Here is a 19,493-nt window from a genome sequence, read left to right as displayed (position 1 = left end):
CATAATATCCAAAATGTTAATGCTTAGTTGTCTGAAAACTGCATTTGAATGGAAGTTTTCAGTTCAATTTAATAATATAAAAATCCATTTGTTCTCTTTCATATCATTAACATTTCAAACAATTCTTTTAATTCCTTTTTAGCTTACACTGACTTAACCTTCCCATGTGCCAGATACAGAGGCCTACACTTGCCTGCGTGAAAACAAAGGTGAGCCATAGCTAAAACAAACTCCTAAGTCCCTCCCACCCCATCTCCACAATCAGGCCTTGTAGAAACTCTCTAAGGAGACAAATAACAGCAATAAAGTGGATGCTTGATTACAGACAGAGTATCAGACCTTACATCTGTCTCAGCAAGAGTAGGCCTGGGGGAAGGGAGAAGAACCCGGGAGAAGTGCAAGCCCAGGACCAGCACAGCCTGGGAAAATCTTCTAGCCCCTGGTGCCACGGGGAAATGCAGCCCAGGTTATTTCTGGAGAAGTTGCAATTTTTTTTTTATTTGAAATCTCATTTTTTTATTTTTTTCATTTTTTTTTAACCATTCAGATATTTAATCACTGGCTTAAAAAATGTTCATCAGTGATCAATTAGAGGCACCCACAGAAGCATATTCTTTTACCCTAGAAGACTCTAAAATCACACACTTCACATTCTGTCTCCACACCAATAGTATTTCCAACACAGATCTCCCTAACTGAGCCATGAAATATCCAATAATTTGCCCAATCCCCTCAAACACTATCTCTCAGACACAATAACTCATGATCCCGACCTCCCAAATTTTTGAATAAATGATTTCCCATGAGTTTATATTAAATACATTCTTCATCATGAAACTTCTGGATCTCTACCAAGGGGCATCATCCTCTAATTAAAACTTTTCCCTCTTACTTCATGTTTTTATGACTTTCCCATCTTATTTCACATTTTCATGGTTATTCCTGAGTATTTTTTAGCACACTAAGGCTTGTTTTTCACTGAATGATAGGGCACAGTAAGTACAGACCTAGAGTTTCATTCCTATGTAGTCCACTTATTTTGCTTAAAGGATAAATTACAAATTAAGGCACTTCTACACTGACTACACAGAATTCCTCACATGTAATTTCTCTGGCTTGCTTATCAATTAGAGTGGTAGATGAGGACTCTCCATTTCCATTAGATTTATGAGTTCTATCATATATCAGACCTTCCACTAAGGGCCTTGCTACATGGATGGCATTGGTACAGATTCTCTCCTGCAGTCATTTCCTTATATTAACTGAAATAGTACAGATAGTTAATGGCACTTCCGCATAGACTACAAACAGTATTTCTTAAGCATGTGAGTTTTCTAGTGTTTAGAGGTTAAAGCTATGCCTGAATTCTCTCCCATATTCAAAATATGTGTCACATGAGTTCTTTCATTCCATTAAGGTCAAAATATTGACTGAAAGCTTTCCCACACTGATGACACTCATAGGGTTCCAATCAAGTTTGAATAATTTCATGTTGTCTAAAGTTAGAAAAATTAAGGCTTTCCTATATAGATTACATTCTTATGGCTTCTGTCCACTATGTGTCTCTCATGTTGCCTGAGGGTAGAACTTTGAGTGAAAGATTTTCCACATAGCTGACATTCCTAGGGTTTCTCTCCAGTGGGAGTTCTCTCATGTTCTCTTAGGGTTCAACAACAAATGAAGGCTTTCCCACAGGTATGGCGTTCATGGGGTTTTTCTCCAGTGTGTGTTCTCCCATGTAGTCTAAGATAAGAATGTTGACTGAAGGTTTCCCACAGGTATAGCATTCATAGAGTTTCTCTCCACTGTGTCTTTTCTCATGTGGTCTAAGATGACAACATTGAGAGTAGGTTTTACCACATAGATGGCATTCATAGGGTTTCTCTCCAGTGTGAGTTCTATCATATCGACTGAAGGCTTTCTCACATAAATGGTATTTACGGGGTTTCTCTCCAGTGTGAATTCTCCCATGATGAGACTATTGACTGAAGGCTCTTCCACATAGATGACATTTATGGGGTTTCTCTCCAGTGTGAGCTCTCTCGTGTTCTCTTAGGCTAGAACAGCAAATGAAGGCTTTCCCACATGTGTGGCATTCATAGGGTTTCTCTTCATTGTGGGTTCTCTCATGTCATATGAGATGATAATATTGACTGAAGGCTTTCTCACATAGATGGCATTTATGGAGTTTCTCTCCAGTGTGAGTTTTCTCATGTTGTCTGAGGTAAGAATATCGACTGGAGGCTCTCCCACATAGATGGCATTCATGGGTTTTCTCAACAGTGTAGGATCTTTCATGTTGCCTAAGATCCAAGTATCAACTGAAGGCTTTCCCACATAGATGACACTCATAGGGTTTTCCCACACAGGGTTTGTCTCCAATGTGAGTCTCCTCATGTTGTCTAAGTTAAAAAAAAACTAATGAAAGTTTTCCCACATAGAAGGCATTTATAAGGTTTATCAGCAGTTTTTCCCTCACATTGCCTGTGGCCAGAGCTTTTGATAAAGGCTTTAGCACTTTGAGGGCATTTATATGATTTACCTCTGATGTGAATCTGCTTAAGTTGATTAAAAGATAACTGGTCACTGAAGACTTTTCCAAGTGGTTTGCTTAAATATGGCTTCTTTCTTGTGGAAATTAATGCATGTAGAGCCACCGTGGATCTGAGAGTTGAATCCTCTTGCAGATAATTACATCAAAAGGAATTCTTTTGAGAATAGAGTATCTGCAATGACCTGATGTTAGTATCGTCTCTCCTGCAGGTAAGATTCATGAATGTCATTTCTTGCTTTTTACTGTCACCCTTCCTGTATGGACTCTGGTTTTGGATAAATCCCACTCCTTCTCTCAGCACTTCCTCTCTTGTGCCAACTGGGAAAGCACATCTGATGTGCAGACCTGACATCCTACTGAGATGAGATGATTGATATTCTCCAGCATCAATTCTCTAAACAGCTTTCTGTGGGATGTGTATAGCAACGCCCACTCTGCCTGGGGGAGGCCTTCAGCTACATATTTGAAGGTCATTAACTAACGTGGTTGAATTGTCAATAGCTCAGCTGACAACTGTCTTTCTCTGGATTCTCACTCAAAATGAGTAAGCAGGAGGTGAGCAAAGCCCCAAATGATGGGCAAACCCAGATGGTTTCACAGGTGAATGTTTTCAAACCTTCAAGGAACAGGTAATTCCAGTTGTATGCAAATTTTTCCAGGGCATGTGACATCAGCATAATATCAATTTTAAAACATTTGAGAGCTATGGTCACCATCGCCATCTTGCATCCATTGCAGCCCTTTATTTGAAATCTTATGATACTTAAATGTTGTCAACATATTCATTTTTTACTTGTATTCATTTATTTTTGTTAGCTCTTTCATTTCAAAATAATTTCAAACTTACAGGAAAGTTGAAAAATGGATACAGAGCCCATACAGAGAATTTTAACATAACACCCACCCAGGACCAAGTCCACAACTTTTAACATTTTGTGACATTTGCTGTATCATTCTATCATTTATCTATCCCCTATCTATCTATCTATCTATCTACCTATCTATAATCTATTATCTTCTAAACATTGAGAGTAGATTATATATATCATGCTCCTTGAGCAGTGAATATGTCCAGCTACATTTCCAGAGAGTAAGGATTTTCAATTATATAACCACCTTGATTGCAGTTATCAAGTTCAAGAAATTTAACATTGCTATAAAGCATATAGCCTACATTCCAATTTTTTCAAATGTCCCAATAATATTCTTTTGGGCATTTTCTCTTCCGTTATTTGATTCATTCTGGGAACATATATTGCATTTAATTGTCACTCTATCTCTCTCTCCTTTTTAAATTGTGGAAAATACACATACAACACAAAATTTCTAACTTTAACCACTCCATGCATACAATTCAGTGGGATTAATCATATTTACAATGTTGTGCTACCCTCACCCCCACTTATTACCAGAACTTTCTGATCACCCTAAACAGAAACCTTGTACCCATTATGCATAACCCTCCTTTCCCCTCTGACCATCTCTGGTAAGCTGCACTCTACTTTCTGTTTCTATGAACTTGCATATCCCAGTTATTTAATATAAGTGAGATCAGACAATATCTGTCCCTTTGAATCTGACTTATTCCACTCAACATGATATCTTCAAGGTTTATTCATGTTGTGGCATGTATTAGGACTTCATTTCTTCTTAGCAATGAATTTACAGCTGAATAATATTCCATTGTATGCATATACCATTTTTTATTTATCTACTCATCTGTGGCTTGAAACTTGGCTTGCTTCCACCTTTTGGCTATTGAGAATAATGCTATAGAATATTGGTGTTCAGGTATCTTTCTGAGTCCCTGCTTTCAATTCTTTTGAGTATATAACTAGAAGTGGGATTACCAGGTCAGATGGTAGCTCTATGTTTACTTTTGTGTTTTCCACAGTTGGTGCACCATTTTACACTCCCACTAACAACATACTAGGGTTCCTATTTCTCCATGTCCTTACCAGCACTTTTTTATTGTCTGTTTTTTTTTTTTAAACCATTGCCATTCTAATGGGTGTGAAGTGGTATCTCATTATAGTTTCAATTTGTATTTCTTTAATGGCTAAAGATATTGAGTATTATTTTATGTGCTTATAAGCCATTTGTGTATCTTTTTTGGAGAAATGGCTATTCAAGTCCTTTCTCCATTTTTAAATTGGGTCATGTCATTTTGTTATTAAATTGTAGGAGTTCTTTATATAATCTGGATATTAAACTCTTATCAGATATATTGCTTCCAAATATTTTCTCCCATTCTGTAGGTTGTCTTTTCGCTTTCTTGATAATGTCCTTTGATAAACAAAAATTTTTAGTTTTGATGAAATCCTATTTATTTATTTTGTATTTTATTGCTTGTGCTGCTTTTGGTGTAAAGTATAAGAATTCATCACCTGATACAAGATCCTGTGTACTTCCCTTTGTTTTCTTCTACAAGTTCTATAGTTTCAGCTCTTATGTTTAGGTCCTTCATTCAGCTTGAGTTAATTTTTGTTTATGGTGTGTCCTAGTTTGCTAATGCTTCACTGGAGGATGGCCAATGGCGTCTGGAAAACCTCTGCTAGCTAGGAAGGCAGCTGGCGTCTGCTCCAAAGCTCCGGCCTCAAAACGGCTTTTTCCCAGGATGTTCCTCTCTAGCAAGCTTGCTCCTCTTCAAAACATTGCTCCCAGCTGCACTCCATCCAGTCTCTTTGAGTCAGCATGTTTTATATGGCCCCACTGATCAAGGCCCACCCTGAATGGGTGGGGTCACACCTCCATGGGAGTATCCCACCAAAGTCACCACCCACAGCTGGGTGGGGCACATTCCAAGCAAATCTAACCAGCACCAAAACGTCTGTCCCACAAGACCACAAAGACAATGGCATTTGGGGGACACAATACATTCAAACCGGCACATTCCACCCCCTGGACCCCAAAATGACATTATCTTTCCAAATACCATTCTTTTCATCACAATATCACAAAAACTTAAACCATTTCAGTAACAAAAGTTAAGTACAAAATCCCATCAAAATCAAATATAGGCGTGGTCAGTCCTAAGGCATACTTTTCCTTTAGCTTGGATCTGTGGACTTAGAACAAGTTACATGCTTCCAATATACAAAGGAGGGACATTCATAGGATAAACATTTCCATTGCCATAAGGAGAAAGAGTAAGGAAAACAGGGTTAACAGGACCCAAACAGTTCCTAAAACCCCCAGGACAAACTCCATTAGATTTCAAAGTCTGAGAGTCATTAACAGAACAATGTTGCATCCTTGGGGCTTGAGACAGCGGGAGCCTAACCCTTCCCAAGGGCCTTTTCGGCAGCCCTTTCCTCTCCAAATGCTTAGGTGAGTGCTCCAACATTTCCACACACTGGGGAGACCACCTTCTCTGCCCCACCCTCCTCAAACATCGGGGCAGCTCCCGGATTCCCTTCCATCTCCGGGGCACACGCTCAACCCCTTCAGAACAGTGTGGTGGCAGCCAGGCTCTCCCCAATTCCCTGGAAATGTGCTCCAACCTCTTTGGGACCTGAGGTGGCAAAACTCTTCCAGAGCATCGAGGCAGAATGCCCACCCTCGACCTCCAGGGCAAACTCACCCTTTCCATGCATGTGGGCTGCTCCGCTCTCCCAGCCCGAGACCTCCTGACTCCAGACCTCAACCTCCATGGCTCTGTCTTTGAAGAGATTTTTCCTTTAATTTTTTCCTTGTCTGTCTCCTCCAGTCCAGACTGGCAATGCCTCTGTCTATAAAGATCTCGCAAAAATTCTGTTGGCTTTGCATGAAGCACGCAGGGGTCAAAGCCATCAGACAATAGGACTTTCCACAAATCCTTTCTGCTTAACTCCTTTTCCAATCTTGGCTTGTACTGAAATGGCGGCTGGGTTCCATGTTTGGTTACATCCTCACGTTGGGCTGTAGCTTCTGGGATTCCAACCCCTGGAAGCTTGTAATTTTCCAAGCCATCAGCTTCTGGTTTCTTTGAACCCAAGAGTTCAGTTCTAAGTTTATCTCTCTCTGCTCGCATTTTACTATAAACTGCAAGAAGCAGCCACTGTACATCCTCCACACGTAGTCTGGAGATCTCCTCAGCTAAGTATTCCAGTTTGTCACTTTTAAATTCTTCCTTCCATCTGATACCAGGACTCAATTTTGCCAAATTCTCTGCCACTTTAAAACAAGGATCACCTTTCTTCCAGTTCACAGCAACACATTGATCATCTCTGTTCAAGGCCTCATCAGAAGTATCTTTAGAGTACATATTTCCACAAACAGTCTCTTTAAAGCAGTTTTGGCCTTTTCTATCAAGCTCCTCACAACTCTTCCAGAAACTCCCCATTATCCATTTAAAAAGCCGTTCCAACATGTTCGGTATTTGCAAACTCAGCAGCAAAAGCACCCCACTTTCTGGTACCAAAATCTGTTTTAGTTTGCTAATGCTGCAGAATGCAAAACACCAGAGATGGACTGGCTTTTATAAAAAGGGGGTTTATTTGTCTATACAGTTACAGTCTTAAGGCCATAAAGTGTCCAAGGTAACACATCAGTAATCAGGTACCTTCACTGGAGGATGGAAAATGGCATCCAGAAAACCTCTGTTAGCTGGGAAGGCACGTGGCTGGTGTCTGCTCCAAAGTTCTGGTTTCAAAATGGCTTTCTCCCAGGACATTCCTCTCTACAAATTCTCCCCACTCCTGATACCAAAATCTGTCCTAGTTTGCTAATGCTTCACTGGAGGATGGCCAATGGCGTCTGGAAAACCTCTGCTAGCTAGGAAGGCAGCTGGCGTCTGCTCCAAAGCTCCGGCCTCAAAATGGCTTTTTCCCAGGATGTTCCTCTCTAGCAAGCTTGCTCCTCTTCAAAACATTGCTCCCAGCTGCACTCCATCCAGTCTCTTTGAGTCAGCATGTTTTATATGGCCCCACTGATCAAGGCCCACCCTGAATGGGTGGGGTCACACCTCCATGGGAGTATCCCACCAAAGTCACCACCCACAGCTGGGTGGGGCACATTCCAAGCAAATCTAACCAGCACCAAAACGTCTGTCCCACAAGACCACAAAGACAATGGCATTTGGGGGACACAATACATTCAAACCGGCACATGGTGTAAGGTAGGGGTCCACTTTTATTCCTTTGCATGTGGACATCCAATTGTTTTCCAGCACCATTTGTTGCAGTGATTATTCTTTCCCTATTGAATGTACTTGGAACCCTTGTTAAAAATCAACTGGGGAGACAGATTTTGGACCGATAGTCCATTTGGTCTCTTGCTTCGCACTTAGCAATAAAACTCTTTCTCTCTTTGTGACCCTGGTGTCTCAGGAATTGGTCATTTGAGGGCACTGGGGAAAAGAATCCACTGCCTTGGTTTGGTAACAATTTGGTGTCCCCTGAATGGGACGATGCCCCAACTCAGGAGCCCTGGTAGGACAGGGAAGCATGGTAACCGAGCCTTCTGTGGCCGCTGGACTGTATTCATTCTAGAGACTTGGCAATTGGGTTTTCCTCTGTCCTGCCGGCACTCCAGTCCTTGGCACCCTAAAAAAGCTCCAAAGAGACAAACTGTTTCCAGTTTCAAGTCTGGATATCTGATTGGAGACTTAAAGCTTCTGGATTGTTCCTATGCCACATAAACTCTGAAACCCAGAAGTACTGGTCTCTCCAAGAACGACAACCAGTTTCCTCCCTCAGCCCCATCGTATCGATGCCCCTTTTTCAGCACAAAGCAGTTAGAAGAGTCATCGCCCAGATATCCCTCAAAATTGAGGGAAAATTATCAAATGAGAGGGAGGACTTGTAACCGAGAAACTAGGATTTGAGGACTGATGATGATTAGTGAATCGTTATACGGATTTTCCTTTTTACTTTCTGGTATATTAGAGTAGACAGTGGGAAATACCTGAAACCTGAGCTGTCATCCAGCTGCCCTGATCTCTGATAAGGATTGTGGAGCCTTTATCTTGTGCCCTTGTGATCGCAAAACCCTGTGACTGACCCTCACTAGTACCCATTTTACCCAGTTTTTGACTTTAGAATCTTATGACCACTAAAGACAGCCACTAATGTTTATTAACGAAGGGTCTTGGGTCAGCCCAGAACTAACCCACCCCAAGTCCAAAGTTATCCTGATAACTAAAGCTGGATCTAACCACAATGGACCCACCTGACATGTGCAGTAGCTTAAACTTTAACTTATAAGTCACCTATACCTCATTATAATACTAAAAATTACACCCATCATCATATTAAGGCTGCCATTTTCTTACATACATTCTGTGACTAAGCATGCAATCAATCTGCACATGCTCAATTATTAGATCCCTTCTAATTCCATCATCGGGGCCATTGTACTCATTATCCTAACACATGCCCATGTTTTATACTATGAAGCTATCAAAATTATTGCAGTTCAGTGAGACAGACTTTGGACCAACATGCCATCTGTTCCCGTGCTTCATGCCTAGCAATAAAACTTTTTCTCAATTTGGACAAAAAATTCAATTGCCTATAGATTTGGGTTTATTTCCTCATTCTCAATTCTATTCTATTGTTCTATATGTCTGTTGTCTTTTTTTTTTAATCAGAGATGTTGTAGCTTTACAGAAAAATCATGCATAAAATACAGGTTTCCCATATACCACCCTATTAATAACACCTTGCATTAGAAAGGTACATTCATAACAACTGATGAAAGGACGTTTTTATAATTGCACTATTAATTATTGTGCCAGTTCCACAGTGATTTGGTTACTGTACCTTTGTAATAAGTTTTGAAAGTCAGTAGTGTGAGCCCTCCAACTTTGTTCTTCCTTTTCAAAATGTTTTGGCTATTTGGGGCTCCATGCCTTTCCGTATGAATTTCATGATTCTATTTTACATCTGTGTGGAGAACACTTGGAATTTTGATTGGGATAGGGTTATACCTGTAAATCACTTGGGTAGTATTGACATCTTAACGATATTAACTATTGTTATCCATGAACTCAGAATCTGTTTCCAACTAGTTAGGTCTTTAATTTCTTTCAAGGATGTCCTCTACATCCTTGGTTAAATGATTTCCAAGGTATCTTATTCTTTTAGTTGCTATTGTAAATGAAATGTTCTTCATTTCCCTTTCAGATTGTCTCTTGCTGGTATATAGAAACACCATTGATGTTTGTGCATTGATCTTGAATACAATTATTTGCTTACATCATTTATAAGGTCTAGCAGGTTACTTGTAGAATCTTCAGGATGTTCTCAATATGGGATCATGCAAACAGCAAATAGGGATAGATTTACTTCTTTCCCAATTTGGCAGACTTTTATTTCTTTTTCTTGCCTATTTGCTCTGGCTAGCACTTTCAGAACAATGCTAAATATTAGTGGTGACAGTGGGCATCCTTGTTTTGTTCCTGACCTTAAGGGGAATGTATTCAGTCTTTCATCACTGAGTATGATGTTAGCTATGGTGTTATTTTTTTTTTATAGAAGCACTTTATAGTGTTGAGGAAGTTACTTTCATATTCCTACTTTTATGAATGTTTTTATCAAGAAGGGTGTTGTATTTTGTCAAATGCCTTTCCTGAATCAGTTGAGATGATCACGTGTTTTACTCATTTCATTCTATTAATACGTTATATGAAATTGACAGTTTTTCTTATGCAGAACCACTTGTGCTTTCCTGTGATAAATCCCACTTGACCATGGTTTATAATCATTTCAGTGCACAGTTGGTTTCAGTCTCTAGTATTTGTTGAGGATTTTTGCATTGATTTCATAAGGGATGTTGGTAAGTAATTTCCTTTTCTTGCGATGTCTTTATCTGGCTTTGGTTATCAGAGTCATGTCAGCTTCATAGAAGGTATTAGTAGTAGTTCACTCCTCTTCAACATTTTGGAAGAGTTTGAGGAATAGTACTGTTAATTCTTCCTTGAATGTCGGGTAAAATTCACAGTGAAGCCATCTGGTCCTGAACTTTCTTTTTTGGGAGCTTTTTGATGACTGATTCAACCTCTTTACTCGTTATTGGTCCATTGAAGTCTTCTATTTCTTCTTGAGTCAGTTTGGGTAATTTATGGTTTCTGGGAATTTGTCCTAGAAATTTTGCTCTTCTTTTTCTAGTTCTTTCGGGTGTGAAGTTAGTTTGTTAACTTTCCTTCTCAGGTTACACTCTTTCTTAATGTAAGTGTTTTAAACAGCTAAGCCCTCAGCGGAGGGAGAAAGGGGGAACCAGCTGTCACTGCCGTGGTGAGAAGACTTGGCACAGAGTTCCGTCAGGTAGAATGACTGGAGAGACGGGCCACCGGGAGAGCAGAGACCCCTGTTTCCACAGAGCCCACAGCTCCTGAGATTTAAGACTCTAGACTCTAGATTCACTGACCCTGCATCTTTCCAGAAACTTTACCACTGTAGATGGAAACTGTTGAAAACCAACATTCCAAAGGGTCACTCCGTACTCCCAGCAATACATGAGTGTGTCACAAGCAGAGATGAGAGTCTCTTTAAGACGGATTCTCTCAGCTTCTGGCGAGTATGATTTAGGAATAAGGTGGGCTACAAGGTAAAAACATAGTCCCAAATAAAGAAACGGAGAGCTGAACAAATCCTATATCATATATTCCAGTTACCTATTGCCCCCAAGCAAATGAATAATTCTACATGAAAAAAAAAAACAAAAACAAAAACACAACTCTTTAAAGGAGAATAAGCACTTGACATAGTTATGAGATTTTCCAAAACTGGCCTGTTGACTAGAAATATAAGTGCCACGTTGTGTGTGTGTCGTTTAAGTACCCATTAGGGGTCCACTGATTCTCAATTCACACTGCCAGAATTCCTCTCATGACTAGTGGCTGCTTAGTGAATCACATCTGCGGGTCCTGGAACATTATTCCTATATTCTTTGTTTACTTCCTAAAAGTTTAGGCTATCTGATAGACATTAATTACATGGTCAATAGAGTTAGCAATTAAATATGTTATTTTTGTAGTCTAAACATTAGGTAATTTAAGGCTACAATTTAGCAAAATTGCATTCTTTACTTTGTCACTTGGGCAAGATGAAACAAATCATCCATTTAAACCCCCTTGTTCTTTCTGTCACTTGTTTCTTCCTCTTTCCTATCAGGTTGCCATAAACATTGAGGTCTTGTCTGACACAAGTTTTCATGTCTTGGAATTAGAACCAAAACATGTCACAGGCATTGACAAGCAAAACATACACACAAAACCATATAAATATATAAACATTCAGAATTAGAGGAGAAATTCTTCCAAATCAGAAATATTTAGAGACATTCTACTGAAATACCATTACACTACAATTACCCAATAATTCTATGAAATCCACTGGTGATACTGCCAGTGATATCAGAATTAAAGATCAAAAATGAAATAAAGATCAAAACAAAGAATTAAAGATCAGTGCAACCCAGATTTAAACCCCCCCCCCACACACACATACACACGCAAAGACATGCAAAAAATATGTTTCTATACGAAGCAAAAGAAATTGAGAAGGTAAGAAAACGTTTTGATGTTTTCATGACCATAAAATGTCCCTTCCTAGGTACCTGGAGGAAAAGGCAAGGTCAAGTCAAAGGGGTCAAGGAAAAGGTCAAGGTCAAAGGGGGAGGAAATTATCAATATTTCACTTACTTCTTTGTATCCGAAGATGATGCGCCCATCGATGAGAAGGGTTGCCTGGAATGTGAAGCTTCCCAGGTTGTAATTATCCTGGAGATGTACGTGGTCCCACTGGACGACGAGGGCTGTGCCTAAAACCCCATCGGGAAAAGAAGAAGTGCAATGAGAAAACAGGCCAGCCAGTGCAGCGGGACCTTCACCAAACATGGATTGGCCTTGCCGTGTAGACGGTGCACCTTTGGGATTTTACGTGGTGGACTGGGATTTCACTGTTGAAGGGGCCCTGGGCTCTTCTGTAAAGAACCGGGTAATTCTCTGATGGTTTCTCTTCCCAAGGTGGACATGGAGCTGGTGTGGGGGCAGTTTTGCCTGAGGAACCTCATTAATGCTCTCAGGTGTCACCTGCTTAAATTTCCAGGAGCCCAATGAGCTAAATGAATTTCAAATACGTTTGATGAATGCTGAGAGAGAAAGGGGTGCATTCATACATGTTAGAACCACTGATAAAAAAAGGCCTGAAAAATGTCTTTTCCATACTTAGAATTATTCTCTTCCACACTGAAGAAGTTCCTTTATCACTAATGGGAATTTCCTTTGTTGATTTGCATTTAACCCTTTGTTGTGTTGCTTTCAGGAGGCTGCACAGCAGCGGCAGGGGCTGGGGCAGAGATCTCTGAAGCCCCTTTGAAGAGTACCTGGAGAATCTTCAGTGCTATATGCTATATTCTGGTCACTTAATCTGCCAGTATTTACTATAAAACCATTAACACCAAGTATAAACTGAAGCATAGTTCAATAGCCACCAACGATAATTTATATTTTTGCTTTAACTGCTAGTGTACTTTCTTTACTTTTAAAAAAGAAAACAAATGAGCAGCTAAACCTTTTGCTTAACTCTATAATATTTTCCATTTGGTTAAAAAAATCACATTACCCCCCAAAAAAGTTGTGCTGAAAATGAAACTCACAGTTCACAATATTAAAAGCACAAAAATAATCTCCTGGGTCAGTAAGAATCCGATTTAAAAAAAATCCAGATTGTATGGCAGAACCAGTTTCCAGCAGCAATGTTATGCTATTAGTAAAATCTCTTGAGTTAGTTGACAGTTTTAAGACAACATGTTATTTCAAATATTTTTAATGCCAATTGCAAATCCTTAAAGGGTGTTAAAGTGCAGAAATGCATTTCTTTGAGATAAAACTTCAGAAGTCAAGAAATGTGCTTTTAATTGTTGCTTTGGCACTTTTAGGAAACACAAGAGTCTCCAAGCTTGGTAAAGACCTGGGTTTATCCCCGGGAATCATCTTGTCTACGTGACCATTTCTTTAAAATCTGGAAAAGGCGAGAGGTCTCTAGTAGCCAGGGAACTTTCTATAATCGTAGAAGTACAGGGGTTTTCTGATGATAAAATGCCTCTTGACTTCTTCTTCCTTAAAGCATGTCCACAGCCTCAAACTCCAATCTCTTCCTTATCTGCTAATTTCTATTAGGGACTCTTGTGTGGTGCAGCGAAAACACTGCACTAAGGGAAAAGACCAGGAGACGGAGACTGCTGCCCAGCTCAGTATCTGCTGTGCCGTCTGGAACACAGTTAACCTGTTCTCTCACCTGTGATGTGGGGCAGGAACCCCTGCCATCAAGGATGAATTACGAGGTAACACAGCTACCTCAAACTCTTCGTGGAAAAAAGAGGTCTCAATAAATTATATTTAAAAAAAAAATTTATGCAAATCTTGCTGCAGCTATTCATAATATATTTTTAGTAGCAGGTTAAAAAATGCACACTATGTTTGCAAATGTTAAGTTTTATATCATGCAGTTGTATAGCTGCCCCACCTTTGTTGATTTCAATGGTTCTGTGTAGCACCAAACCAAGGGTTATTGGCGAGTAAATGCTATCTTTAAATTTAAAAATTAACTATCCTGTTTTTTAATTAAATAACCAATATTGCAAGTTTCATCTTTTATTAGAAATTGCCAAACTCTAAAACTTCATGGCATGCAGGTGAGTGGAAGTGGTTTGTAGAGGTAAGATGTTTATTCTGATTTATTTTATTTTATGGGTAGTGCCTAGACGGGGAGCACTTAGTAAGTCTGTACCCCAAAGAGCAGGTTTGGTGTGTCCAGCTCCTGGCTGGTGGTTGGCAGCTGGGCTGTTTCTCTTGAGGATGGACACACCATCTAGTACACGACTCATTCTGCAGAGCTGAAGCTCCTCGTAAAGCACACCATCAGACCACACGAGTTGTCGCCCATCCATGGAGCTGTTGGGACTGGGCTGTATTTGTCCCCTTCCCTGCCTATTATGTAGTCATAAATCATCTTTCAATAGTGGACACCACTGTGCCACTCCAAAATAAAAAAGAAGCGGGTTGGACTAGTGTTGTTTAGGGTCAGTGTCAAGGACAAATTTTCTGATTCTGTGCTGTATCAGGCTCCCGATCATTTCGTTATTTGCTCTTTATAAGCCATCCAATTATTTTTCTGGTAAACGGCTTATTTTTATAACTGTACCACCTTTTGTGCATTAATTTTCTGTGAATCACTGAAACTGCAGTAATCACCCAGGCTAGCTATAACATTTGGACTCATCCCATTTTTTAAAATCTAGTGGGTTAATAATTATAGATAAATTATCTCTGGAGAAATTTTCTAATTTGCTGCTGTCTCTCTCTCAAGAGAAGCTGTCTCAAACTGTCGAGTTTCTCATCCTTAAGCATTCTCTCACTGATCCTAACCAACCACAGTTGAAGATACTTCAGCAAATGGCTGTGGCATAAAAAGGACTTTATGAAGCATCTCACAGTCCAAAAGTGCTTCATTCATTTCACAGAACACAATCAATCACTCAGCTTCCATTATCAATTTCTAGGGACTCAATATCCCTGTAGGTCATTACATGGAAGATATTTCAAAGAAGCAAGACACACTGATTCTTGAGTGTTAGTGCTTAAGACAATTCTCAGAATTAAAAATTCTTCTTACGTATTTCATTTTTTCATCTGTTCATTCAGTGAATAAGTGCTGAGGACCTACTATGTACCAGGTACTGAAGATAAAACAATTTCTAAAATTAGCCACAGTTTTTCCTTTCAAAGTATGTAGAGTGCAGTTGGAATGATACCTGGTAATGTTTAAAAATCATTCAAATAAAAGTAAAATACACATATTAGGAGCTACCTAGGCAAATGATACTATGAGAGAGTATAAGGGGAGGACATCTAATATGATTTAGGGTTTAGAGGCAAATGACAAAGAAGTGGTCATAAGAATCCTGAACCTGTGATGAATGTCCCCAACGTCACCTAGTAAATGTCAGAGCTGAAAATAATCAATTTCTATCAAAACACTTCCTCCTTACTTAGCAGATTCCTAAAGTGATTCTGTAGGGGATGTCATGCAGTAAGCGTCAGAGAAGGCTCTGACTCTAGTTCTGTGGGATGCAGACTTATGAGCTACATCCTTGGGGCTTAGTGCCTCATAAATTAAAAAAAAAAAGTGGGAGGGTAGAATATCACAGTTCTTAATTATTACTGGGAAATAATTATTATGGCTAACATTCAGAGTTGCTGAAGATTGATCACAGTTTGGTATTATTCAAATTGTTTAAAATAGATTTCCCAGACTGTATACCTAGCTATTTTAATTTTCTTCTTCCTTTGCAATTTTGACCTGTAAAACAGCTTCGTCACACTGGTCAGGAGACTGCTTTTGACAAAATGATCACATTTTGGAAGGCTGCCGCCACATTCACGTCTACAACACCCACTAGTAAATTTTTCCATCATCAGAAATTAGACAAAAGAAGAAAAACTTTGTTCATGCCAAATGCTTCCATTATTTTAAGAGATGAAATTGCCATCTGGGCAAATAAATTCTATTTTGCATCATAGAGAATATAGGAAATTCCTTCTTTAACTTTTGCAAAGCAAGTTTGTCTTTGCCTATTATTTCTTGATCAAAGTTGCAGCCTTTGTAAGAAATAGACATGAAAACATTTGTATCTCTAAGAACTTAATTTTTTTAACTTAGATTTCAAAAGTAGTCAGTTGTATATTCTAGGTTTTATCTGACAATTTTATATGTCTCCAAAAGTAATAGTAGAAATAGATTGTCATACACATGCTAAATCTTAGGCTCTATTTTATTATTTTAAAGTGAACAATCACTTGATTTTCTTAAACATATTTTAACTATTCTATACATTTTAAACAGGTGCTTTCAGCTTATGGATACATACAGTTCAAATGAAATATTTTAAATTTAATATCTACATATTATGCTCTTTGCCTCTACTTGAAAGTCAAAACTTACAAACTTCATTCAGCTTCTGTTAAGAGGAAGGACTTATTGAAAATGACATCAAACAAATGTATTTACTTTGTTTGAGGTATTTTCCACAGCATCTCATTTCTTATAGTGCACAATATAGAGGAGTTTATAAGCATTTGTGGAATGAATGAGTGAATGGAGGAATGAAGAGCACACGGCCACGCATTCCGCTCCATCTATCAGCAATTACAGTAGGACATTTGTCCGCATAGAGCGTTGGCATCAAGCAATTTACAAATTAAATCTACCTGAAACAATCCAGGTTACAAAAGCATTAATATGAAATTTGTGTTTGATAATTAAAAGGACACATTTGGTAAAAAGGTAGGCTAACCAATACATACCATTATCAAAATATCTGACTGTTGAATTTCTGGACACACTGGGGTCGAAATTTGCCATTAAAGGTGCAATGTACTGCGTGGCAGTTAACATCCGATGTACAACTTCTCCAGTGTAGATAAAACCTACAATTAGAAAAATTAGAAAAATGTTAGAAAATGAAGCCCAGATAAAACGACAATTAACATTCCTCCAGCTCAACTGCAGACATGTCTTGAAAATAAAATATAGTAGGTTAAAAAAAAAGGGTGGTGGTGGGGGACTAAGTGATGTCTCATCAACAATAATTGGGTCTGGTCAAATGAATTCTGATATGATTTGGTAGTACCTTGATGACTGGTAAACCAGAAATCTAGAATATGTACAATTGTAGTTGTGAAAAAAGTGATGATTCGCAATCCAAACATTCAATTTGCCATCATTAACCTCTTGTTATTGTAACACTAAGCTGACATGTCAGGCCTTTTCACAGTCCTTTTACAGAAACTGAGTGCATTTTCTTGATATATATTTGCATTTTCTTGAATTACAATTTCTGTTTAGGGGACTGAGAAACCACACAGGCATCTCTTTTAATTCTTAAATTCATAAAATGTTTTGATCCTTTTTGGAAAGTTGAAAGCAAAACACCATGGGAAAATGTGTACATTTCTCAGATTGTTCAAGCTTTTATAACATTAACACCCCATCAAGAAGATAAAGTCTACGTATTTGCAGATAAGATGGTAAAAAACTCATAACGCACAAATGCCTCTCTGTTTAGAGAAATCAGTGCCAGCCTATCTAGATGTTGGATAATAAGAGGGAATTCACTACTGAGGACTTTCCCTTTGAATTAAATAGCAGCAGCTCGCATGTTACAAACCTAACCAACTTTCAATTACTCACACTGGGTTCATTTACTTTGTGGATTATCCACAACAAATTCTTAATCCCATACTGACTTCTTGCCTTCAAGGCTTTTAGCTGCCTGAAAGAAGAATCAGGTCAGAGAAAGCTAATTTTAATAGTTTTTAATCTTAGACACGCGAAATTAAGAACATATATGCAATATATGCAAATGTGTGCACACAATACTACAAAATCAAATTCGTAGGAAATTATTTATGGCAATGCAATTTCAATGTGTAGGAAATAATGAGTTAACTAAATAACAAAAGATAGTATAGCTTTTTTTCGATTTCCATAAGAATTAATAAAACAAAGCAAGCAAGATTAAAAAATTCTTACAAAGTTATGTAGCATTTAAACCTCTAAATATGTTCAACCTTTGTTATCTCACTTCATGATCTGAAGAAGCCTTTTCTTGGCACATCAGCATCTTCATGATTTCAAATTCTCAATCATGATTTCCAGTTAGGTGATTGCAGAATTAAACCTGTGGTTATTTGTTTTGAAATTACTTGCTTTCTTTCTGTCAATGTCTTCTTTGATTTCATTTTTAAGGCAATTTTATTGAGATATATTTACACACCATATAATCCATCCAAAAAATACAATCAATGACTCACAGTATCATCATATAGTTGTGAATTCATCACCACAATAAATTTTAGAACATTTTCAGTACTCCAAAAAAAAATTAAAATTAGACAGAATCCCCCAAACATCCCATACTCCTTATCCCCTATGATTTATTTGTTCATTCATATTTATTCATTTATTTATTTATTTATTTATTTATTATTCATTGTCTTTATTTCATTACTTATCTGTCCATAAACTGGATAAAGGGAATGTCAGTCAGAAGGTTTTCACAAGCAAACGGTCATCCTATAAAAGCTATAGAGTTATACAATCATCATCAAAAATCAAGGCTACTGGATTACAGTTCAACAGTTTCAGGTATTTCTTTCTAACTATTCTAAGACACACAAAACTAAGAAGGAATATCTATATAATGCATATGAATAACCTCCAAAATGAACTCTCTATTTGAAATCTCTTAGCCACTGAGACTTTATTTTGTTTCATTTCTTTTCCCCTTTTTGGTCCAGAAGGCTTTCTCAATCCCATGGTACGAGAGCCAGGATCATCCTTGGGAGTCAGGTCCCATGTCACCAAGGAGATTTACACCCCTGGGAGTCATGTCCCATGTAGGGGGGAGGTAGTGAGTTTATTTGTAGAGTTGGATTAGAGAGAGGCCACATCTGAGCAACAAAAGAGGTTCTCTGTGGGTGACTCTTGGGCATACTTATAAGTAGGCCTAGCTTCTCCTTTGCAGGAATAGGTTTCATAAGGGCAAGCCCCAAGATCAAGGGCTTGGCTTATTAAACTGTGAGTCCATAATGCTTGAGACAGTATCTGGAATTCCCTGGGTGGGGAAGTTTAATATTTCCACATTTTCCCCAGCTCCTCAAGGGGACTTTGCCAATAATTTTTTTATTTTCTGCCCCAAATATTCTGGAATGTATCGGGGGTGTTACACAGGGTCTCATTCCCTGTTCTAGGTTCCCTGTAATGATGTTGTTTAATAAACCGACCATGCAGGTTCAATTAGATAGTGTCCTACAGAAAATTTAAATTTGGTACCAAAAAACCATCTCTTCCTTTGGTTTCACACAGAAGATGTAGTTTTAAAATACAGGCAATACCATTCTTTACCCTGTATTCTGATTTACCTTAGTCCAAACCAAGTTCATTTCATTCAA

The 19,493-nt window shown here is 38.5% G+C and overlaps 1 protein-coding gene across 1 annotated transcript in view; it reads right to left on the bottom strand.

The window, feature by feature from the left end:
- The window catches only part of PLXDC2 (plexin domain containing 2), a 391,835-nt gene that overhangs the window by 103,977 nt on the left and 268,365 nt on the right, over nt 1-19,493 (bottom strand). Inside the window, exons 5-6 of the mRNA XM_037837678.1 lie at nt 16,845-16,967; nt 12,180-12,298 (exon numbers count right to left, since the gene is read on the bottom strand). Coding sequence (XP_037693606.1) covers nt 12,180-12,298; nt 16,845-16,967 — 242 coding nt within the window. The remainder of the gene's footprint in view (nt 1-12,179; nt 12,299-16,844; nt 16,968-19,493) is intronic.

The sequence above is a fragment of the Choloepus didactylus genome, chromosome 5, assembly GCF_015220235.1.
Source record: "Choloepus didactylus isolate mChoDid1 chromosome 5, mChoDid1.pri, whole genome shotgun sequence".
NCBI lineage: Eukaryota > Metazoa > Chordata > Mammalia > Pilosa > Megalonychidae > Choloepus > Choloepus didactylus.
The sequence above is the reverse complement of the archived record's forward strand: the minus strand, read 5'-3'. Positions and strand labels throughout refer to the sequence as shown.